The sequence below is a fragment of the Delphinus delphis genome, chromosome 4, assembly GCF_949987515.2.
Source record: "Delphinus delphis chromosome 4, mDelDel1.2, whole genome shotgun sequence".
Classification (NCBI taxonomy): Eukaryota; Metazoa; Chordata; class Mammalia; order Artiodactyla; family Delphinidae; genus Delphinus; species Delphinus delphis.
The window spans coordinates 75,037,607-75,059,833 of NC_082686.1; the positions used below are offsets into that span (position 1 = coordinate 75,037,607).

Here is a 22,227-nt window from a genome sequence, read left to right on the forward strand (position 1 = left end):
TTGTTTCCTCAGATATATTTGTCCTTGTGCTGATCATACAGCTGAGTGTGTGTCTATTCATTCTATTTGCCGATATTCCAGAATTATATAGGCGTCTGGATGTAAGTCTTATCTCTGGGATATGATGATATTTTATAGTTGTATAACACCCCGACTTCAAAAAGCAGGCCGCAATTGCAGTTGACATGGATTCTTGACACGTATTATTCTTTTGAGATGGTAGGGTTAAAATGAATGCTGAATTTATTCATATTTTTTATTTAAGCTGGTCGGGAAATAAAATTCTGTGTAGCCTTGATTTCAAGTATTTCAAAAGCATTGAACATTTTTCCTTTAAAAGATCTCTGTAAGATTGGAAATTCTATTTATACATTTTCTCTTAAAGAGAATTTTCTCGTAAATGGTTTTGCTTTGAAGCTGTTTAAAACAGTTTTGCCTATAACACTTTTGGGGTTAATTCTCAAATCTGTATTTACATTTTTTTAAAAACTCTTTAAAAACTTGTTTTTCTGTATTACATACTTAATGTCTGCAAAACCTACGTTCGAAGATGTGTATCTTACCTCAAGTACTCTCTTACAGTTTTGTAATTTTGAGACAACTGTGAAACTCTAGAAGAGACAGAAATTTTACATATTCAAGCAAGGGAAAATGTATATTTTGATTCCTCTAATCTATTCTTCTTTTGAATTAGAAGTTAATCATTAATAAAAGTCCTTTAGACCAATAAATAGGATACAGAAGAGATGATAAAAGGACCTGAGCTTTCAGTTCTTTGTAAAATTGCCTGTCTGCTTCTCCCTCTCAAAGACAAGTTTCATGAGGGCCAAGATCCTATCTTATTCATTCTTGTATTACCAGTGCCTGGCATAGTGAATGGCACATAATGGCAATGACTGACTGACTGATCATTGCAGATCAGGTTCCTAAATGTAGACAAGCATTTGGAGTACATAGTGCATTCCAAACCAGCAACACCGTCACAAACCCATGGTGACATTTGACATATAAACTAATATCTACATTCGGCTTTTCATTTTTATAATTGTATTACTGTGGTTAACAGTATAATTGTATTCATGAATTAGATTGGGTACTCATGGAGATAAATAGTCCTTGCCTACTAGTCTTCTAAATGAGTTAAAATTCCTTAATCCTGCCGAAGTTAAGGTTAAAACATGTTGGATTTAGTTACACTCTTAAGTTAGTGAAGACTGTTTCAGAGGGGCTGGGACCTCTTGTAACAAAATAAGGAATGTATTTGGTTTGGAGGGAACCTGTGCAGAGTCATTGCCAGCATGACTTCAAAAGATTCTGCAAAGGATTATTGCTCACCTTAAAAATAATTATTTTTCTTATTACATAAAATTATGGGTGCATTTTAAAAAATGTAACTATGCAGGTAAGGAAAATTATAACATTATTAACTATAGCCTTCCATGTTTAATATTCATATATTATAAATGTGTGTTTGATTTATGAAGTTTATTTTATTTTAAATGGAATCGTGCTGCTTTGTAACCTAATTATTGCTCATTTTTTTAAAATAGAGAAAACATTCCCATGGTTTAAAATTCAAAAGTTTAGAGAAGTTATGTGGTGAAAACCTCCCTCCCATCCTTGTTCCCCGACTACCAGTTCCTCTCTCTGGAGACAACTGATAAGACCAGTTTATTTTACATACTTTCAGATATGTATTCTACACGTGTACATATACATTTCTTATATGTATATTCTACCACGTTTACACAAATAGTAACAAACTGTTACATTTGTCCAAGTCTTCTGAGATGGAGATATCCAGGTGAGGTGAGATGTGTAAGAAAGTTATTGGAAGAATTACCTATGAAGGAAAAAAAAAAAAAAAAGATTAGGAAGCCAGTGGAGGTGGGGAGGATGCCACACTATGATGTGGGTCTGACCCCTGCGAAGGACAGAGGGAAGGAACGCGAGCTGGATGAGTTGAGTTTCAGACTGCAGCGAGATTCCAAGAAAGTCAAGCCAAAGTTGCCCATCAGAGGTGTCTAGCGTCTCACAAGAATGAGTGTGGTTAGAAGCCTGCATGTACACTGTGAACAGCATGAAGTTTTTGCAGCATAATTAGTCTTCAGACTGACTTTGCTTTTTCATCTCCCACCAGCTGCTCTGCACTCCTGTCCTGTGGAGGGTCTACATTGTCATTATGCTCGGCTCCAATTTCATCGCGTCCCTTGTCGTGGAGGTAAGTGGCCTCAGGCTGCTCATTGCTAGTTGGGGTGGCGGAGGCATCTCTGGGAGTCTGAAAAAGGAACAGCTTTAGCGGACAAGGCTCAACAGTGCAAGGGTCTCCCTTCCTTGCCAACATGAGCAATGATGCTTCCCTCTGATGAATTCCAAACAAGGTATTCATTTGCCTATCTGTAAAGTGGGGCTGGGGAGGATGGGAGAAGGTCCTATCCATTTCTAAAATTCACAAACAGAGACCCAACTCAATTCGTTCAAATTTCTTCAAAAGAAACTGATATATGAGTCACATGCTATAAGATTTACCTTTTTAAGTGTACGATTCAGTGGTTTTTAATATGTTCACTGAGTTGTGCAACCTCCAACACTGTCTAATTCTAGAACATTCTCATCACCCTGAAAGAAATCCCACACCCATTAGCAATCACTCCTTATTTCCCCTTCTTCTTCCTTCACCCCCTGGCAACCACTAAACTACCTTCTGTCTCTATGGATGCCTATTCTGGACATTTCATATAAAGGGGATCATACAGTATGTGGCCTTCTGTGTCTGGCTTCTTTCACTGAACAACTTCTATCATTTTTACTTTACAGATGGGAAATGAGATTCAGAGTGAGCTTTTCCCAGCTTTTATTCTTTATGCTCCATTTCCCCAGGAAAATGAGCTTCCGCTCCCCCTTTGCCTTGCTACGCGCTTTACTCTCTCCTCCTTCAATGCTGTTAGACACAATCCCCATTTCTTAAAGCCCACTCTTGGAGGGGGCGCCCCAGAAAAGGCATCCATTCTGTAGGAGGGATGAGCTTTAAGACTCCATCTGTCCCCATTCCTGCTTTCACTTACAAACCCAGACTGGTTCCAGTGAGGGGGGATTCGTGGTGGGCTGGCGCACCTGGGGCCTGACGGCCCTGCAGTATTTTGTATGCAGGAGCTCCGGAGCCTTCATTGCTAAGCAGGGTAAAGGCTGCGCAGGAGCTGGTGGCAGAACAGGACATAGAATTAGGATAAGGAGCATCTATCTCTTTGCTAAACTAGGACTTCTCAAACTTGAGTGGGCATCAGAATTCCCTGGAGGGCTTGTTAAAACACAGATTGTCCGGCACTGCCCCAGCATTTCTGATTTGGTAGGTCTGAAGTAGGTACAAGCTTTTGTTTCTAATAAGTTGCCAGGTAATTCTGATGCAGCTGACTCAGGAATCACACTGAGGAGTACTGTGCTAAACCAAATGGTCCCCAAAGCCACCGAATTAATAAAAGAGCATTGCCATGAGAGTCCTCTTATGGAGTTGCAGAAAGATGGTCCTTGTCCTTTAAGGGATAATCTTATGTGTATATCGTATTCCTGTCCATGATCGTGTTATTTCTTCTGTCTAGTACATCTTTCCCCACTTCTGCATATTGAAATAACATTCCGTCCTCTGTGGCGCAGCTAGAGTATTAGCCTGTTCATGAATTTTTCCTGATTCCTGGATCAGTTAGGCAAGTAACAAGGCTCAGCAAGCAGTGGCTTAAACAATAAAGATATTTATTGACTCACTTAACAGGAAGATTGGAAGCCAGTGGCTTCAGGGCTAGTTTAGTGTCTCTGTGGCATCACTGGGGCTCTGCATTCTTCCACCTTTTTGTCTCACCATCCTTAGATGTTGGCCTTCATGGTTGTGCTTGTTGCTTATGGGGCCCAGCTAGCTCCCATGTAGCTAGGCTTTATGTCTGTTTTCAGTGCAGGAAAAACATGGAAGAAGAGGTACCAGCAAGCTCTTATTCCCACAAGTATGAACCTTTTATCAGGAAGCAAAAAATGTCCTGCAGCCCACCAGAAGGCTTCCTCTTATGCCTCATTGCTTAGAACTCTCATAGTCAGCTTTAGTAGAAAAGGACTCTGGGAAAGTGGATCTATGCCAAAAAGTTAGACAAATTGGTTTAGACTAGTTATGATTTTTTTTAAGGTGGGCAGGGAAGAGCCAGGAGGAATGGGCTGTAGGGTAATCAAGTAACAAAGTCTGCCATAATCCCCGAGCAGGAAGCCGTTCTCCTTCTGAATATTTGCAGCTAAGAATATAGCTGCAGAGTAGTCTACCTGGGTTTGAATCCTGGCTCCACCCTTTCTTGTTGTCTGACTTTGGTCAAGTCACTACACTTCTCTGTGTCTCTGTTTCCTCATCTGCAAAATGATGATAATAATGGTACCTTATCTCATAGGGTGACTGTGAGCATGAAATGTAAACAGTGAAAAGCACACAGTAAGCGCTTAGTAAATATAAGCTCCTATTATTAGGCTATCTCTTGTGGTACTTACCATTCCTTACTTTGTGTCTAGCAATCATTTATTCATTCACTCTTTCCACAAGCATTTGTTGAACCTGTGCCATGTACTAGGGCATGATGTGAAAGGGGTAATAATAGCAGAGGGGTAGAGCTCACAGTCTACAGGGAGAAAGAAGACAAGCGTTATGGTTATCTGGGTATAAATTTCTTTTTTTGCTTGCCATTAAACTATGGCAAGAAGTCATCTTACTAGCTATAACAACTGCTTTATTCTATTAGGAGCTGGGTAAAGGTTTATTCAATTCTTAAATGTAAGAAGTAAGCCTGCCCACCCCCAGCAGATGGAGACAGTAATTTGATACTCACGAAACAAGTTTGAGTGAGACCTTATCCTTACTTGCTGGGTCTCATGATCTAACCTCCTGCTAACAGGCAGAGGAGCTAATGTGGATAGCTTTAACACACTCCCTTTTATTACTTATGCATTGTGTGAATGCGTGTGTGTGTATATATGTATGTGTGTGTGTGTGTGTATATATATATATATATATATATATGAATTATTTGAATGTCTGTCAGAAGAGCTCATGTGATGAAGTTTTGTTTTTTTCTTTAAGAAATGGTATATCATCAAGGCTTTCCTTTTGTTTCTCATTCTACATCTAATTTACAATGTACAGTGACAGGACGGATTATTTCTCAGTGCTTTCTTTGATTCCCTTTTCAGGGCATCAAAGTAATACAAGTCATCACATTTGTAGAATTGTAACAAAGCTCAAGATATTGTGTAGAGCACTAATGTCTTGTGTGTGTGTGTGTGTGTGTGTGTGTGTGTGTGTGTGTGTGTGTGTGTGTTCATTTGTTTTGTACGAAGCCTGCTAAGATTTCCTGGACATAAGTTAGATTTTGAAACCTTTAATTGAATACCTATGATCCTGCCTTATCTCAGCTCTAAGGAGAACTACTGTTCTCTTGTTAATTAAAGAGGACAAAAAACCTTGGTCTGGGAAAGTAAAGGAACAGGTTTGGCTAGGTGATCCCTGAGGTTTGCAAGATGCTGATAAGATGGCTGTGTGGGTGTTTAACAGCCTGTCGGCAGATGATCAGTTTTTAGAGGAATGTTCAGACTAGCTGTTCTCTATGATTTCCATGGGCAGTGGACTCAGATGTCAAAGATGGGTGGATTTTAGGAAACCACTATCTCTAGCAAAGTTCCTCGTAGAATCCTACAGAATTAACTCTTTCAGTTTCGCAAAGATACCACTGACAGACACCAAAACCAGTTCTAATTCTGTGGGACAGCTTGGGTCCTCATATTTTCCTCTTTGTTTCTTTCATGGTAACTTATAAGATGGTCAATCTTTGTGACCACATAGGATGAAAAAAATGAATTTAACATAATCCCTCATGTGCTGTGTATTATAAGTTATAACTTGGGCTCTATTCAAGGCTCAGTCTAACTCATGAAGTAAAATGCCAATCCAAAATGTTTTCAAAGGACATATCTTTTGTCATCTTATAGAACGCATTGCAATGAAATATTTGTAGGTGAAGTTTGGAGGCTTATGTGAATAAGGCTGCAATGCACAGCCGTTTGTTAGATGAATAGTTCAGGAGAATGGTAAAGGGAAGTAGCTGTGCCATGCCATGCTCTGCATTGTAAGGGGAGTTATATAATCCTACTGACAAATATAAGAGGAAGGAATTATTATTTCTAATCACTGAGGCTCAGATGGGGTAATTAACTTGCCCATAGTAGGTGTCAGAGCTGGGATTCAAATCCAGATCTGTCCAGCTCCAAAACTGTGGCCCACATCCCAAATTTTACCTGTGTTCGTGACTACGCAGTGACATCCCAGGGTACACCCGAGTCACATCATAAGCATGGCCTATCTTTCTATAAGGTCAATACCGTTTGGTAGTAGATAATTTTAAGTGTCATTTACATTAAATCACATACGGATGTGATATGGAGTGAACTGCAGAATTTGGATGCTTTTATATTTAATTTACATATGAAATCCTTGAGGCGGACTACTTCAAGCTATGTTTCTGGATTCTTGAAACTGTTTCTCTCTCTTCTTCCAGAAGAGTTTCTTAAGTGGAAAAGTTTGAGAGGCCATGACCTATCACATGAAATCACCTTGGATTTGTCAGAAGCTCAAGTTGTTTGTCAAGCTAGATTGAAGCAGTCAGTGCAGTAGTGCCTTATGAGGGTCTATGGAAGGCTGTATTCTGGAAACACCTAACCTCTGATTGTAAACAGTAACTCTTTTATTTTGCAGGAGGCCATCATTGAAAATAGAGCCCTGTGGATGATAATCAAAAGATGTTTTGGCTATCAATCAAAAAGCCAGTATCGGATATGGCAGAGGGCCTTGGCAAATGACCCCAGTTGGCCCCCCATAAACCAGACCTCCTACTCTGACATGCCGGCGTGTGGCAGGGGAGTGTCTTATAGCAACCCGGTGTTTGAGAGCAACGAGGAGCAACTTTGAAGGCAATGTGATATCCAAGTTTATATAACATAGTAACGATGACAAAAGGGACCAGTTTCAGTGATTTGTTTTTAAGCAGTGAGACTCTTACAAATATCAGCTAGAGTTTTTGGAATCAAAAACCTGCCCAATCATGGTGACAAATTAAAGTCTTTTGGATAAAATACTTTCTACAGAGCAGAACACTGCCCTAGGAGAGTGTTTTTCTCTTGGCTTCTGAAAGTATTAGAGGTGTTCAGTGATTCAAGAATGGTCCACGGATGGCAATGGGCCAAGAGACTGAGAGGCTAAAGGAGAAGGAGAGTACGTAGTCTTTCTTCTTAGATAATATATTTTTTAAATAAGTTGAGGGAAGGTAGCATAGAATTGTAAACATGTTAAAGATCATTTTTGAATTCTTATTTCATTGATGGAAAAACAAATGCATGAGAACCATCACACCACTCTTCACTGTCTGGTTTCCTTTCCTTTATGGTACTTTTCAGATTTGAGATGTTTCCTTCCATTTCTGGCCTTCCCCTAAGTATTAGTAAGGATAGGCTTAGCCGATGCTGCAATAACAAACAGCTCCAGTATCTCAGTGTTTTAACACTCAAGAGCTTCTGTCTTGAGCCGGGTGGCCCTTTAGAATAGCCCTCCTCGGAGTGGCGACTGCTCCAATCTGATGGCTCCGCCGACTCAACACAAGGACGCCATGTATATTGCAATGGGGAAGGAGGATGGGAGCTCTTCACTGTGTCAAAGTGGTGCACATCTCTCCCATCACTCACACCACACTAACCAGGGATTTGGCAAAGAAACTGGGAAGCACAGTCTCCTGTATTTAGGGCTGGCTTCATGGGCATACAATCTGGCAGTCGCATAGGGCCTCATGCTCAGAAAGGTCCCATTGTTGGCTTAATACTCTGCTATTGGCATCTTGAAAGTGCTTATTTTTAATAAGGGTCCCCCAGATTACATAGTTGGTCTGGCTTATGTTCCTGGAAAAGAAAGGAAAGTAGCACAAATCAAAGAGCACTAGAACTGTCCCCTAACCTCTGGCTCCTGACTCTGTGGACGTCTGTGTTTTAGGAACCCCGCGTCTCGTGTGCCCAATTCCAGGAACCACATCCCGTGTGCCCAATTCCAGGAAGTTTTACTCCTCTGCTCTATTATTTTTGAGAAAAGTTAGTCTTGTGCTACAACATTATATGTTATCATTAACATAAGTCCTCATACAACGTCCGCATTTCTTAAGCTTGAGGCTTTAGATTTCAGAAAACAAAAATTTCCCTTATTTTATCCTTAGTACAATTTGGTTATATTGAGCTCAGCAGACAACACTGAATTCTAGGTAAACTTCCACAAATAGTATTTTAAAGCAAAAGCAACATTTTCATGACAAACATCAAATCCTAAGTGAATGTTCCGGGCAGGGAGTGAGTCCCTGGCTGGTTGGCTACTTAAGAGCGTCTGCAAGCATTCCCTTACCCGGCTTAACTCCTGAGCGTGGTTCTGGGACATGGTGCAGATAATTCTGGAACATGGTGTTTCTCAGCCACAAAGTTACCTTGTCGTCTCTGGGTTTAAAATAGGGTGTGAAGAATCATTAGAGCAGGCTGCAGGATCTTTGTCTTAGTACAGAAAGAAATGTTTCCTTGGACAAAGTCAGCCTTGGCAGTGATATGGAAGCTCTGAATGTCTTTTTCTAAAACTGATAGTTGTTCTCATTTTCCGAAAGTTGTGGGCAGGGGCAAGCTGGAGATAGTCTGCAGCGTAGTGACGAGCGAGTGTGGGGCGCACCGTTCAGACTCTGAAAAGCCGCTCACCAAGTGCTATCACCTCCACTAGCCATCTGAATTACATAATCCTCCTGGAACTCAGACAAGGAAGGGCTTCCCATCAGCATTTTACAGATGAGAAAGCTGAGATGCAGGGTGAGGAGAGCACACCCAGACCTTGGACACAAATCTTCAGCGAACCTGATGTTACCTCCAAATACCTCCTAATTACTAAGCTCCAACAGGGCAGGGGTGCATGGTGTGATCTCACAGTCAAACAAAGAGTGAATTTCTTCTTGGCCAGGTGCAAGGAGGCAAGCCTTTGCTAATACCAGGGCCTTCTGTTCAAATGAATGCAAGGCATCCTGCCAGCCTTAGACTAGAGGTGTGTTAAAAACAAAACCAACCCCCAAACCACAGGTGTCTGTTTTTCTGCAATTCTGAGCTGCTTTTATCTTGATCTGAAGTGATTCCATCCTCAGCAGAGGGAACAGGGACGGAGGACTCTAGCTCCTCACCAGCCAAACAGCCATAAAACCTTGGCCAAAAGGGACTCATTCTAAAGATCGTTCTTGAGATGAACTACATCTTAGAGGCAGTGAGTGAAGGACCAGGAAGTGCTTAGCCTGGAAAAATGGGTATTCAGGGGACGCCAGAATGGTAGTCAAACACTTGAAGGAGTTACCGTGAGAGAGAAAGCTCTGACCTGGATCCGGTGTCACCACCAGTGGGTGAAGAGCACGATGGGAGTGGCTTCAGGCTGACACGAAGACCACTACCCTAACAGTCAGCACTGCCAGAGGTGGAAGTTGGTGACCTCTGTGTGCACTCCGTGACATTGGTGGTTGCAGCAGATATTCAAAGACCAATTCGCAAGGGAAGTCAAGTATCAGATGAAACTCAATTACCTGCAGGATTCCTTTCAGGCTTGATACACCCAGTGTCTCAGTGTCACGCTGGGATGCGAACCTTTTATGACTGCTGCCCACACAGAATATCAGACTGACCTTGTGGGGGGCTAGGCTGGGGAGGTCCCATGGTGAGGATGCACAGACTGATTGCTCTGTACGTTGGAAGGTGGCTTCTGATGGGACAGGAACCTAGACAACAGTTGCACAGAGCGGGGCCCTGACTGCCAAATTGACGACTGGGGGATACTTCTGATGTGAGTATTTTCTCAGAAAGAGGTGTTTGAAATTTTTGAGAAAAAGAACATGGGACAGTGCCCCAAACCCAAGGGCAGTGCTACCTGTGCCCGATATGCTTTCCTGACCAGGACTTGGAGGAGAAAAGGACATAGTCACCTGGTCCAAACCACTTGGGAGGGTCCCCTGTATGTTTACTCCAAGGTATACGGCTCTTACCCATAGAGAAGAACCCTGACTCCTGGCTCGCCTTGCTAAATATGGAATGATGGAAATAGAGGATGGAAGTACAGCTGTGCCTTGTACGTCCTTATGTGCTCACAGAAGTGTGCGTTACACACTTGCAGATGTGATGACTGGAAAAAGGGATTATATATTCAGAGGCTTGTATGTTGTTTATGCGATAATAATTTATTCTGTACGAAGGAGGCAAGTAAAATCTATCATTCTGTTGTTCTAAAATCAGTCTCTCTTTCTCTGCAGTGAAGTCTTTCATTCTGGATAATAAAATGGTGTGGTCTCCTCCAGTAATGCTGAGTCAAAGCAACATCTTTACAAAGTCCCAGGCATTTCTAACACTGCAGATGCTATTATTCCCTGCTTTGTTACAGGACGTTACAGTCTCCAAAACACCTGTACACTCGTGCTTTCATTTAAGCCACATAACAGTCTTAGGAGGAAGGCAGGGCAAGGACTACTATCCTCCTTCTTTTCATGAGGTACCAAACCCTCCAAAGGCTTAGTAACTTGTCCGAGGACACACAACTCGAGAGTGGAGGGACTGGAGCTGCATTCAGACATGGGACCTCTCTGCCTGCGAAGTCTCTGCTGTGTCACTCTTCCATGTTGTTTTCCCCAGGATGTTTGCAGCACCAACAATCAAGGAGGCAAGCAAGGCAGCTGTACAATGGATTGCCATCATGAGTATGGATTCCTCCAGAAAGAGTTGTTAGTTTTCCTAGAAGTTCTCTTTCCATCAATCACAGAAGAGGTCAACTCCCACAGCTGAGGGAGTAAAATCATAAAACCAGAGATCTGTGAGCCTATGTCATGAGATCACATAAAGCTCTGGTTTTTGCCTTCAGTCTCCAGAAGCAGAAACCTGTATCTCTGCTTGAACTTTGCTCAGCCCCTACTTTGTTTTTTTGGGTTTTTTTTTTTTTGCGTTACGCGGGCCTCTCACTGCTGTGGCCTCTCCCGCCACGGAGCACAGGCTCTGGACGCGCAGGCCCAGCGGCCATGGCCCACGGGCCCAGCCGCTCTGCGGCACGCGGGATCCTCCCGGACTGGGGCACGACCCCGCGACCCCCGCATCGGCAGGTGGACTCCCAACCACTGCGCCACCAGGGAAGCCCTCAGCCCCTACTTTGTACAGCTTTTTTTAGGGTTATATGAATTCTCTTGCGGTTTTGTACTATGCTCACTTCTTTATGCTTAAGAAAAAACCCTTGAAAATTGCTGCCACACAACATTGGCTGTCCTTTGGGTTCCATTAGACTTGTTAAAAGAACCCTCTAAACTTTATCAACGAAATGACTTTCCTCAAAATTGAAAAACATACAAATAAAAACAACAATGACAAAACACACCTCTCCTAGAGATGTTGACAGAGCCTTAGGGGTGAGTCACCCTGGCATTCCCAAACATGTCAAGCTTGTTCCTTCCCTGGGAAGACTGCATTTGCCATCCTTTCTGCCTTGAATGCCGCCCCCACTCCCACCAACCCCTACCCTCCTGGCTGACTCCCTTCTCCTTCAGGTTTCAGCTCACTGGTCACTTCTTCAAAAAAGTCTGCCCTGACCCGACCACTTTATCCAAGGGTTTCCTCACCCCACTACCTCGGTTTGTTTTCTACATAATACTTGAGCAACCCTTTAGGAGACTGAGGTTGAAAAAATCCCAATTGTTTGAGATCACGCACTTAGGAAATGGGTGACCTGAGTCTAAAATCCTAGTCTATAGGTTTCCAAATGAAGGTCCTTTATGTTTTTCACTCCTAGCCAGATTCTGCTAATCAAATCATCTAATCCACTAGGGGAAAAGAATGTAACATGTTGTAGAGCGTCCATGTTTGAATGTAGAGTACTCAAAGGGCTATCCAGACTCTCCCAGCTCTACTTCCTTGCCATCTCCTTTTGATTCTCTCTCCTTAGTGTTTCAGCTTCATGAAGAATCTGATAAAGCCCTGGCCTGTGATAAAGGCTGCACACATATTGACTATGGAAACTCTCTTGAGTTTGAAGTTGTGGCTAAGGGTGACAGTGCTGCCGGAAGGTCTCACATAACGTTGCATGTATTATGCACTGCACAACTCAAGGGGGCGCCATTCACATTGTATCACAAGCCAAAAGTGGTGGTTCTGTGTGATATCAGGAAGGCTTTGTGGGTAAGTGAGGACTTTTCCTTGTGTAACCACAAACATGGGCATGCAATGAAGAGTCCCACCTGTCCCCCTCCAATCAGTTCTTAAATCCCTGCACGCTCTCTTGGCTGTATCTCTTGAGTAGAACTTCCTCTCCTCCAAGACGCTGGCCACCACCTGCCTGAATATAAGAATCTCTTATCTGGTCTCCCCAACTGAAGTCTCTCTTCTGGTTTTGCTTCCCAAGGTCCCTATGAATTTTATTGCCCAACTTGATCATGCCACGTCCATGGTCAGAAACCTTTCACAGTCTAAATTATCTACCAAATAAAATACACATTGTTTAGTAAGGAATTTAAGACTCTTTGCACTGGCCACATCTGGCCTCATCTCAGACATTTCTCATCCTTGTACTCTATAATGCAGCCAACTGTCATTTCCACACTCAGTAACTCACTTATTATTCCCAGCACTCTGTAATTCACTTATTCGCAGCATACAATAACCCCTTTCTCACCACAATACCTTTTCCCATGCTGTTTTCTCTATAATTATTACTCTTATCTTCATACACCCAAATCCCACCTATTTCTCAAGATCCAGTTATAATGCCACTGGATCTGCCAAAACAAATGGGAGACCTCTTTTATCTGCTCTACATACCCATCCTTTGGGTAGCAGACAGTTCTTTCTACCTTGTATTATCGTCCAGTAGTGTTTTCATTTCCTCCAATGCCTCCACAACCCCATTTAACTAGGAGCACATTCTCTGAGGGTAGGCCCCAAGCCTGATTCATTTCATTTTCCCACGCTATACGCAGCACAGGGCCATGGTTGGGTCTCCGCAAGCAGCTGTGGCATGATTGAATAAAAAATATAATCACTGGGACATTTTGTTGATTTATTTCTCCTTCTTTGTCTGTGAACATCTGTTTTCCATTCAATACAAAGAAGCTTAACTAAAACATTAGGGCTATGAATAAAAACAACCAAAAGTATAAAAGTATAGTGATTCCAGTGTTGTGCTTAATGAGTTTGGCGCATAGGTATATACATATATATATACATGGTTTGTATAGCGGGTGGGGGAGGTGCGCTGTGGACTTAGAAGAGCTAGGTATATGCTACAAAGACCATCTTTATATGTAGAGGACACTAGAGGTTTATTTGTGAGTGAAAAGGCTCTCCTAGAAAGGTACTCAACCCGAGGGAAGAGAGAATTGAGGCAAGCAAACTTTTTCGAAAACCAAACAATGGATATTAGGGAACGGGGGGAGAATTTCAGTATAATTGGCTCTGTATTTTCCGATTTGTTCTCTGGTTTCACCCTATCTTTACCAACTTTTGCAGGGGCCCAAGGAACAGAAAGCTGTGATGAAAAGAGAGAGAAAGAGATAAAAAATAGAGATAGGGATAGAGATAAAGATGGAGAAAGAGATAGGGATAGAGACAGAGATAGGGGTAGGGGTAGAGATAGAGATAGGGGGAGGGATGGAGATAGGGGCCCACTCTGTGGTCGGTGTGTCAGAGTGTGATAAAAGCACAGTGGAGGGAATCCACCTGTGGCCTCTGTCACTTTGCAGTGTTGCGACTGTGTGAGCACCAGAGGAAGATGCATTTTGCTACTGGCTGAGGGTGTCACACAGAGACCTATAAGTATTATAAACAGTCTGAGCATGTCTCCAAATGGCTAAGGGAGGTAGAAAGTGGCGAAAGAAGATGAAAAATGGGGAGGTGTGACTAGAGTGGCGTGCAATTTGGGGTCCCCTGCAACCAACCTCCAGGTCAGATAAAGCCCACAGAAGCTTCATGGAAGCAGCAGAGATCATCTTGGAGTGGTGCTCTGTGTGTCTGTGTGGGACAGAAGAGCGTCCTGTCACCAGGAGCCCTACTGCAGTATTCCGTGGATCTTCTCAGTGACTCAGGAGAGACTTCAGCGTGGCACTGCTTCTGTGATCCTGTTTGTGACTACGATAGGGAAACATAGGTTAGAAAGATAGGGGAGAGACCTATCCAGGAGGTGAAGGTGCATTTCATGGAAGCATATGCAGGAACAGGGGTAAAGCACTCTGAGAAAACAGCTCAGAGCCCCAAGGCCATGCCATGTTCCTGGTCTGCTCAGGACCTAGGCAAAGTACAAGATAAAGTGGCTCCACAGCTGGCTGGATGCTTTTTCCTGAAAGCTGAGTCCGTTCTCTCTTGACCCAGCTCAAGGTTAGCCTTGAGAATTGGATAAGGGCTTCTTAAATAGCCTCAAGAATTCAGCCACAATCTATGACTAATTAGAAACTGGTCTGATCTGGGGACAATGTTATAGGTTCAGATCCTCCCTAGAGGGATCCTGTAACCTATTTGGTCTGGATGCCAAGAGTCATACTTGGCAAAGGCCAAATATTTGTGTCTGCCCACACCTAACCCTAGCACAGTGGGTGTCCCAGGGCAAACTGGGTAGCTCAGGCCTGCACCTGGAGCCTGTGCAGGTAGGCAGAGCTGGCTTTTGGGGGCGTAGGAACAGCGATGCTAGCTGAGGTCATGTGCTCACGACAAGTACCCCATGTCTGACCTCATCATGCGGGCCACACAGCGCTCAGATAGATAAAGTCAATCTCAAAAGTGTCGCTTTCGGGCAATGGCATATGGCAGCTAAGAGTATAAGCTTAGGAGTCAGGCAGGTCTGAGCTCTAACCCAGAATTCTCTGATTTGTGATTTTGAACAAATTAGTTACTATGTCTGCATCTTAGTTTCCCTGGCTATTGGCATGAGCATATAATTTATTACCTCATTCATAACTGCAAAAATCAAAAGAGATTAAATGTGGCACATAATTTTTCCCCTACATCTCTCAAATCTTTTTTTTTTGATAAAAGAACATTTCAAAATTTATTTTGGCATAGAGTAGATATTTACAAGGTTCTTAGCAAGGCAGGTGGGTAGCGTCCTCTGATCTGACCTTAAGACGTGACATCTGGTTTTAAGTGGTCAGAGAATTAAAGCTTCCAAATCTGCCGAGTTAGCAACTCTAGAAAAATCTGTAGGGATGGTGACTTAAGACGATGAATAATCAGTGAAGAAAAGGGAAGGTAATTCTTAGATAACAGAATCTTCAACAGTGAAGGCTTTAAAATGAAAAGAATTTTGTGTCCTCAATTTTGTTCTGTGTCTTGTTCCGTGGAGGCACAACATTATTATGGTATGTAAGGCTTGCAGTGGTTTATGCCTTACTGAGTTTCTTTACTCACTATAGCCTTGTATGGCAAGGAGTCCCTCAGGCTCACACACACACAAAAGTCTGTGTTGTCATGAGAAACCCGAGTCCCTCCAAAAGATGCCCCACTGATTCAAAAGCCAGACACTTCTTTGTCAACAAAGACATCCGGGGCGAAAAGTCTGGAGGGCAATCTGCACTTGGCTCATTGGTAAGTCTTAATCACAGTCCCTGTTTATTTGGTTCTTACTGACATTAATGTGAAACATCAGCAATTTTGCTTCCAAGACAGAATCCATTGACTTAATTTTCTCACTTCTTTTTCAGCTGTGCAATCAGAAATTCATTCATATGAGGAAGAGGCAGCTACTACCTATGGAAAAACGCCAGAGAAAGCAGTGGTCGGACTGATTGCTTTTTGGCAAAGGCTGAACTCAAGATTTACCAAGGGAAGCCCATGTAAGTGTGACCTGAGGGGAAGTTACAAGTGCCAGAGCATTGCTGAGCCTGGAAACTGGAATTTCAGTTACCTTGTAAGGTATTTCAGAGAAAATTATACATATGCAAACGCAAGGATGATGTATCATCATGTTGCTAAAACGGTGATTTCTTTTTTCTTTTTTTTTAGGGTTTACTCTTTTTTTTTAAATAGATCTTTTATTTTATTCCAATAGTATAATTTTTAAAAAATTTTAATAGATCTTTATTGGAGTATAATTGCTTCGCAATACTGTGTTAGTTTCTGTTGTACACCAAAGAGAATCAGCCACATGCATACATATGTCCCCATATCCCCTCCCTCTTGAGCCTCCCTCCCATCCTCCCTATCCCACCCCTCTAGGTCATCGCAAAACACCGAGCTGATCTCCCTGTGCTATGCTGCTGCTTCCCACTAGCTATCTATTTTACATTCGGTAGTGTCTATATGTCCATGCCACTCTCTCACTTCACCCCAGCTTCCCCCTTCCACCACATGTCCTCAGGTCCATTCTCTATGTCTACATCTTTATTCCTGTCCTGCCACTAGCTTCATCAGTACCTCCTTTTTTTTTTTTTTTTTTTTTAGATTCCATATATATGCATTAGCATATGGTATTTGTTTTTCTGTTTCTGACTTACTTCACTCTGTATGACAGACTCTAGATTCGGCCACCTCACTACAAATAACTCAGTTTCGTTTCTTTTCATGGGTGAGTAATATTCCATTGTATATATGTGCCACATCTTCTTTATCCATTCATCTGTCGATGGACCCTTAGGTTGCTTCCACATCCTGACTATTGTAAATAGAGCTGCAATGAACATTGTGGTACATGACTCTTTTTGAATTATGGTTTTCTCAGGGTATATGCCCAGTAGTGGGATTGCTGGGTCATATAGTAGTTCTATTTTTAGCTTTTTAAGGAGCCTCAATACTGTTCCCCATAGTGGTTGTATCAATTTACATTCCCACCAACAGTGCAGTAGTGTTCCTTTCTCACCACACCCTTTCCAGCATTTACAGTTTCTAGATTTTTTAATGATGGCCATTCTGACTGGTGTGAGGTGATACCTCATTGTAGTTTTGATTTGCATTGCTCTAATAATTAGTGATGTTGAGCATCTTTTCATGTGCCTCTTGGCCATCTGTATGTCCTCTTTGGTGAAATGTCTATTTCTTCTGCCCATTTTTAAATCGGATTGTTTGTTTTTTTGATATTGAGCTCCATGAGCTGTTTGTATATTTTGGAGATTAATCCTCTGTCCATTGTTTCATTTGGAAATATTTTCTATATTCTGAGGGTTGTCTTTCCATCTTGTTTATGGTTTCCTTTGCTGTGAAAAAGCTTTTAAGTTTAATGAGGTCCCATTTGTTTTCATTTTTATTTTCATTACTCTAGGAGGTGAGTCAAAAAAGATCTTGCTGTGGACTTTCCTGGTGGTGCAGTGGTTAAGAATCCTCCTGCCAGTGCAGGGGATATGGGTTCAAGCCCTGGTCTGGGAAGATCCCACATGCTGTGGAGCAACTAAGCCCATGTGCCACAACTACTGAGCCTGCACTCTACAGCCGACGAGCCACACTACTGAGCCCGTGTGCCACAACTGCTGAAGCCCATGTGGTCTAGAGCCAGTGAGCCACAACTACTGAGCCCGCGTGCTGCAACTACTGAAGCCCATACACCTAGAAACCTGTGCTCTGCAACAAGAGAAGCCACCACAGTGAGAAGCCCACGCATCGCAATGAAGAGTAGCCCCCACTCACCATAACTAGAGAAAGCCCAGGTGCAGCAATGAAGACAGAACACAGACAATAAATAAATAAATAGATAGATAAATAAATATGTAAATAAAAACAAAACAGTAAACTGATTAAAAAATAAAGATCTTGCTGTGGTTTATGTCAAAGAGTGTTTTTCCTGTGTTTTCCTCTAAGAGTTTTATAGTGTCTGGTCTCACATTTCAGTCTTTAATCCATTTAGAGTTTATTTTTGAGTATGGTGTTAGGGAGTGTTCTAATTTCATTCTTTTACATGTAGCTGTCCAATTTTCCCAGCACCACTTATTGAAGAGGCTGTCTTTTCTCCACTGTATGTTAGCTCTTCTCCAAATGTTTGATAGAATTCACCTGTGAAGCCATTCTTGGCTCCTTTGTCATAAATTAGGTGACTATATGTGCATGGGCTTATCTCTGGGCTTTCTATCCTGTTCCATTGATCTATGTTTCTGTTTTTGTGCCAGTACCATACTGTCTTGATTACTGTAGCTTTGTAGTATAGTCTGAAGTCAGGGAGCCTGATTCCTCCAGTTCTTTTTTTTTTTCCTTATGATTGCTTTGGTTATTTGGGATCTTTTGTGTTTCCATATGAATTGTAAAATTTTTTGTTCTAATTCTGTGAAGAATGCCATTGGTAGTTTGATAGGGATTGCATTGAATCTGTAGATTGCTTTGGGTAGTATAGTCATTTTCACAATATTGATTCTTCTAATCCAAGAACATGGTATATTTCTCCATCTGTTTATGTCATCTTTGATTTCTTTCATCAGTTTTTTATAATTTTCTGAGTGCAAGTCTTTCGCCTCCTTCGATAGTTTTATTCCGAAGTATTTTATTCTTTTTGTTGCGGTGGTAAACGGGATTGTTCCCTTAATTTCTCTTTCGGATTTTTTATTGTTAGTGTATAGGAATGCCAGAGATTTCTGTGCATTAATTTTGTATCTTGCAACCTTACCAAATTCACTGATTAGCTCTAGTAGTTTTCTGGTGGCATCTTTAGGATTTTCTATGTACAGTATCATGTTATCTGCAAACAGTGACAGTTTTACTTCTTCTTTTCCAATTTGTATTCCTTTTATTTCTTTTTCTTCTCTGATTGCCATGGCTAAGACTTCCAAAACTATGTTGAATAAGAGTGGTGAGAGTGGACATCCTTGTCTTATTCCTGATCTGAGTGGAAATGTTTTCAGTTTTTCACCACTGTGTATGATGTTTGCTGTGGGTTTGTTATATATGACCTTTACTTTGTTGAGGTAGGTTTCCTCTATGCCCACTTTCTGGCGAGTTTTTATCATAAATCGGTGTTGAATTTTGTCAAAAGCTTTTTCTGCATCTATTGAGATGATCATATGGTTTTTATTCTTCAATTTGTTAATATGGTGTATCACACTGATTGATTTGTATATATTGAAGAATCCTTGCATCCCTAGGATAAATCCCATTTGATCCTGGTGTATGATCCCTTTAATGTGTTGTTGGATTGTTTGCTTGTATTTTGTTGAGGACTTTTGCATCTATATTCATCAATGATATTGGTCTGTAATTTTCTTTTTTTTTAATTTATTTTTAAAGAGGATGTTGGGGGTAGGAGCTTTTTTAATTAATTTATTTATTTTTGCTGTGTTGGGTCTTCGTTTCTGTGCGAGGGCTTTCTCTAGTTGTGGAAAGCGGGGCCACTCTTCATTGTGGTGCATGGGCCTCTCACTGTCGCGGCCTTTCTTGTTGCAGAGCACAGGCTCCAGACGCGCAGGCTCAGTAGTTGTGGCTCACGGGCCTAGTTGCTCCACGGCATGTGGGATCTTCCCAGACCAGGGCTCGAACCTGTGTCCCCTGCATTGGCAGGCAGATTCTCAACCACTGAGCCACCAGGGAAGCCCTGTAATTTTCTTATTTTGTAGTATATTTGTCTGGTTTTAGTATCCAGGTGGCGGTGGCCTCGTAGAATGAGTTTGAGCGTATTCCTTCCTGTGCGGTTTTTTGGGGGAGTTTGAGAAGGATGGGTGTTAGCTCTTCTCTAAATGTTTGATAGAATTCACCTGTGAAGCCATCTGGTCCTGGACTTTTGTTTGTTGAAAGATTTTTAATTACAGTTTCAACTTCATTACTTGTTATAGGTCTGTTTATATTTTCTAACTCTTCCTGGTTCAGTCCTGGAAAATTGTACTTTTCCAAGAATTTGTCCATTTCTTCATGGTTGTCCATTTTATTGGCATATAGTTGTTTGTAGTAGTCTCTTATGATGCTTTGTATTTCTGTGGTGTCAGTTGTGATTTCTCCTTTTTCATTTTTAATTTTATTGATTTGGATCCTTTCCCTTTTTTTCTTGATGAGTCTGGCTAATGGTTTATCAATTTTGTTTATCTTCTCAAAGAATGAGCTTTTAGTTTTATTGATCTTTGCTATTGTTTTCTTTGTTTCTATTTCATTTATTTCTGCTCTGATCTTTATGATTTCTTTCTACTGACTTTGGGTTTTCTTTGTTCTTCTTTCTCTAGTTGCTTTAGGTGTAGGGTTAGATTGTTTATTTGAGATATTTCTTGTTTCTTGAGGTGAGATTGTATTGCTATAAACTTCCTTCTCAACTGCTTTTGCTGCATCCCATCGGTTTTGGGTCATTCCGTTTTCATTGTCATTTGTTTCTATGTATTTTTTTATTTCTTCTTTGATTTCTTCAGTGATCTCTTGGTTATTTAGTAGCACACTCTTTAGCCTCCATGTTTTTGTGTATTTTACAGTTGTTGTTTTTTTTTTTTCCTGTAATTGCTTTCCAATCTCATAGCATTGTGGTCAGAAAAGATGTTTGATACGATTTCAACTTTCTTAAATTTTCTGAGACTTGATTTGTGCCCCAAGATGTGATCTATCCTGGAGAATGTTCCATGTGCACTTGAGAAGAAAGTGTATTCTGCTAATTTTGGGTGGAATGTTCTATAAATATCAGTTAAATCTATCTGGTCTATTGTGTCATTAAAACTTGTGTTTTCTTGTTTATTTTCTGTTTGGATGATCTGTGCATCAGTGTAAGTGGGGATATTAAAGTCCCTTATTATTATTGTGTTTCTGTCAATTTCCCCTTTCATGGTTGTTAACGTTTGCCTTATGTATTGAGGTGCTCCTATGTTGGGTGCATAAACATTTATAATTGTTATATCTTCTTCTTGGATTGATCCATTGATCATTATGTAGTGTCCCTCCTTATCTCTTGTAACAGTCTTTATTTTAAGGTCTATTTTATGTGATACAAGTATTGCTACTCCAGCTTTCTTTTGATTTCCATTTGCATGGAATATCTTTTTTCATCCCTTCACTTTCATTCTGTATGTGTCCCTAGGTCTGAAGTGGGTCTCTTGTAGATAGCATATATATGGGTCTTGTTTTTGTATCCATTCAGCCAGTCTGTGTCTCTGGTTGGGGCATTCAATCCATTTACATTCAAGGTTATTGTCAATATGTGTGTCCCTATTACCATTTTCTTAATTGTTTTGGGTTTGTTTTTGTGGGTCTTTTTCTTATATTGTGTCTCCTGCCTAGAGAAATTCCTTTAGCATTTGTTGTAAAGCTGGTTTGGTGGTGCTGAATTCTCTTAGCTTTTGCTTGTCTGAAAAGCTTTTGATTCCTCCATCAAATGTGATCCTTGCTGGGTAGAGTAATCTTGGTTGTAGGTTTTTCTCTTTCGTCACTTTAAATAAATCCTGCCACTCCCTTCCGGCCTGCAGAGTTTCTGCTGAATGTAACCTTAAGGGGATTCCTTTGTATGTTATTTTTTTTTCCCTTGCTGCTTTTAATACATTTTCTTTAAATTTAATTTTTGTTAGTTTGATTAATATGTGTCTTGTTGTGTTTCTCCTAGGGTGTACCATGTATGGGACTCTCTGGGTTTCTTGGACTTGTGTGATTATTTCCTTTCCCAAGTTAGGGAAGTTTTCCACTATGATCTCTTCAAATATTTTCTCAGACCCTTTCCTTTTTCTCTTCTTCTCCTGGGACATCTTTAATTCAAATGTTGGTACATTTAGTGTTGTCCCAGAGGTCTCTTAGATTGTCTTCAATTCTTTTCATTCTGTTTTCTTTATTCTGCTCCTCAGCAGTTATTTCCACTATTTTTTCTTCCAGCTCACTTATTTGTTCTTCTGGCTCAGTTATTCTATTATTGATTCCTTCTAGTGTATTTTTTCATTTCAGTTATTGTGTTGTTCATCTCTGTTTGTTTGTTCTTTAGTTCTTCTAGGTCTTTGTTAAACATTTCTTGTATTTTCTCATACCATGCCTCCATTCTATTTCTGAGATTCTGGATCATCTTTACTATCATTACTCTGAATTATTTTTCAGGTAGATTGTCTATTTCCTCTTCCTTTATTTGGTCTTGTAGGTTTTTACCTTGCTCCTTCATCAGTGACATATTATTTTGTGCTCTCTTTTTTTTTTTTTTTTTGATGAGTGGGATTGTGTCCCCTGTCTTATTGGTTGTTTGGCCTGAGGCTTCCAACACCGGAGTTTGTAGGCTGTTGGGTAGAG

General features: G+C 41.2%; 1 protein-coding gene across 1 annotated transcript in view; it reads left to right on the forward strand.

Annotated features, from left to right (window-relative positions):
- Positions 1 to 7,331, forward strand: part of LOC132424820 (probable cation-transporting ATPase 13A4) — a 144,926-nt gene extending 137,595 nt beyond the window's left edge. Inside the window, exons 28-30 of the mRNA XM_060010933.1 lie at positions 13 to 101; positions 2,141 to 2,221; positions 6,773 to 7,331. Coding sequence (XP_059866916.1) covers positions 13 to 101; positions 2,141 to 2,221; positions 6,773 to 6,985 — 383 coding nt within the window. The 3' untranslated portion in view covers positions 6,986 to 7,331. The remainder of the gene's footprint in view (positions 1 to 12; positions 102 to 2,140; positions 2,222 to 6,772) is intronic.
- Positions 7,332 to 22,227: the final 14,896 nt, after the last annotated feature.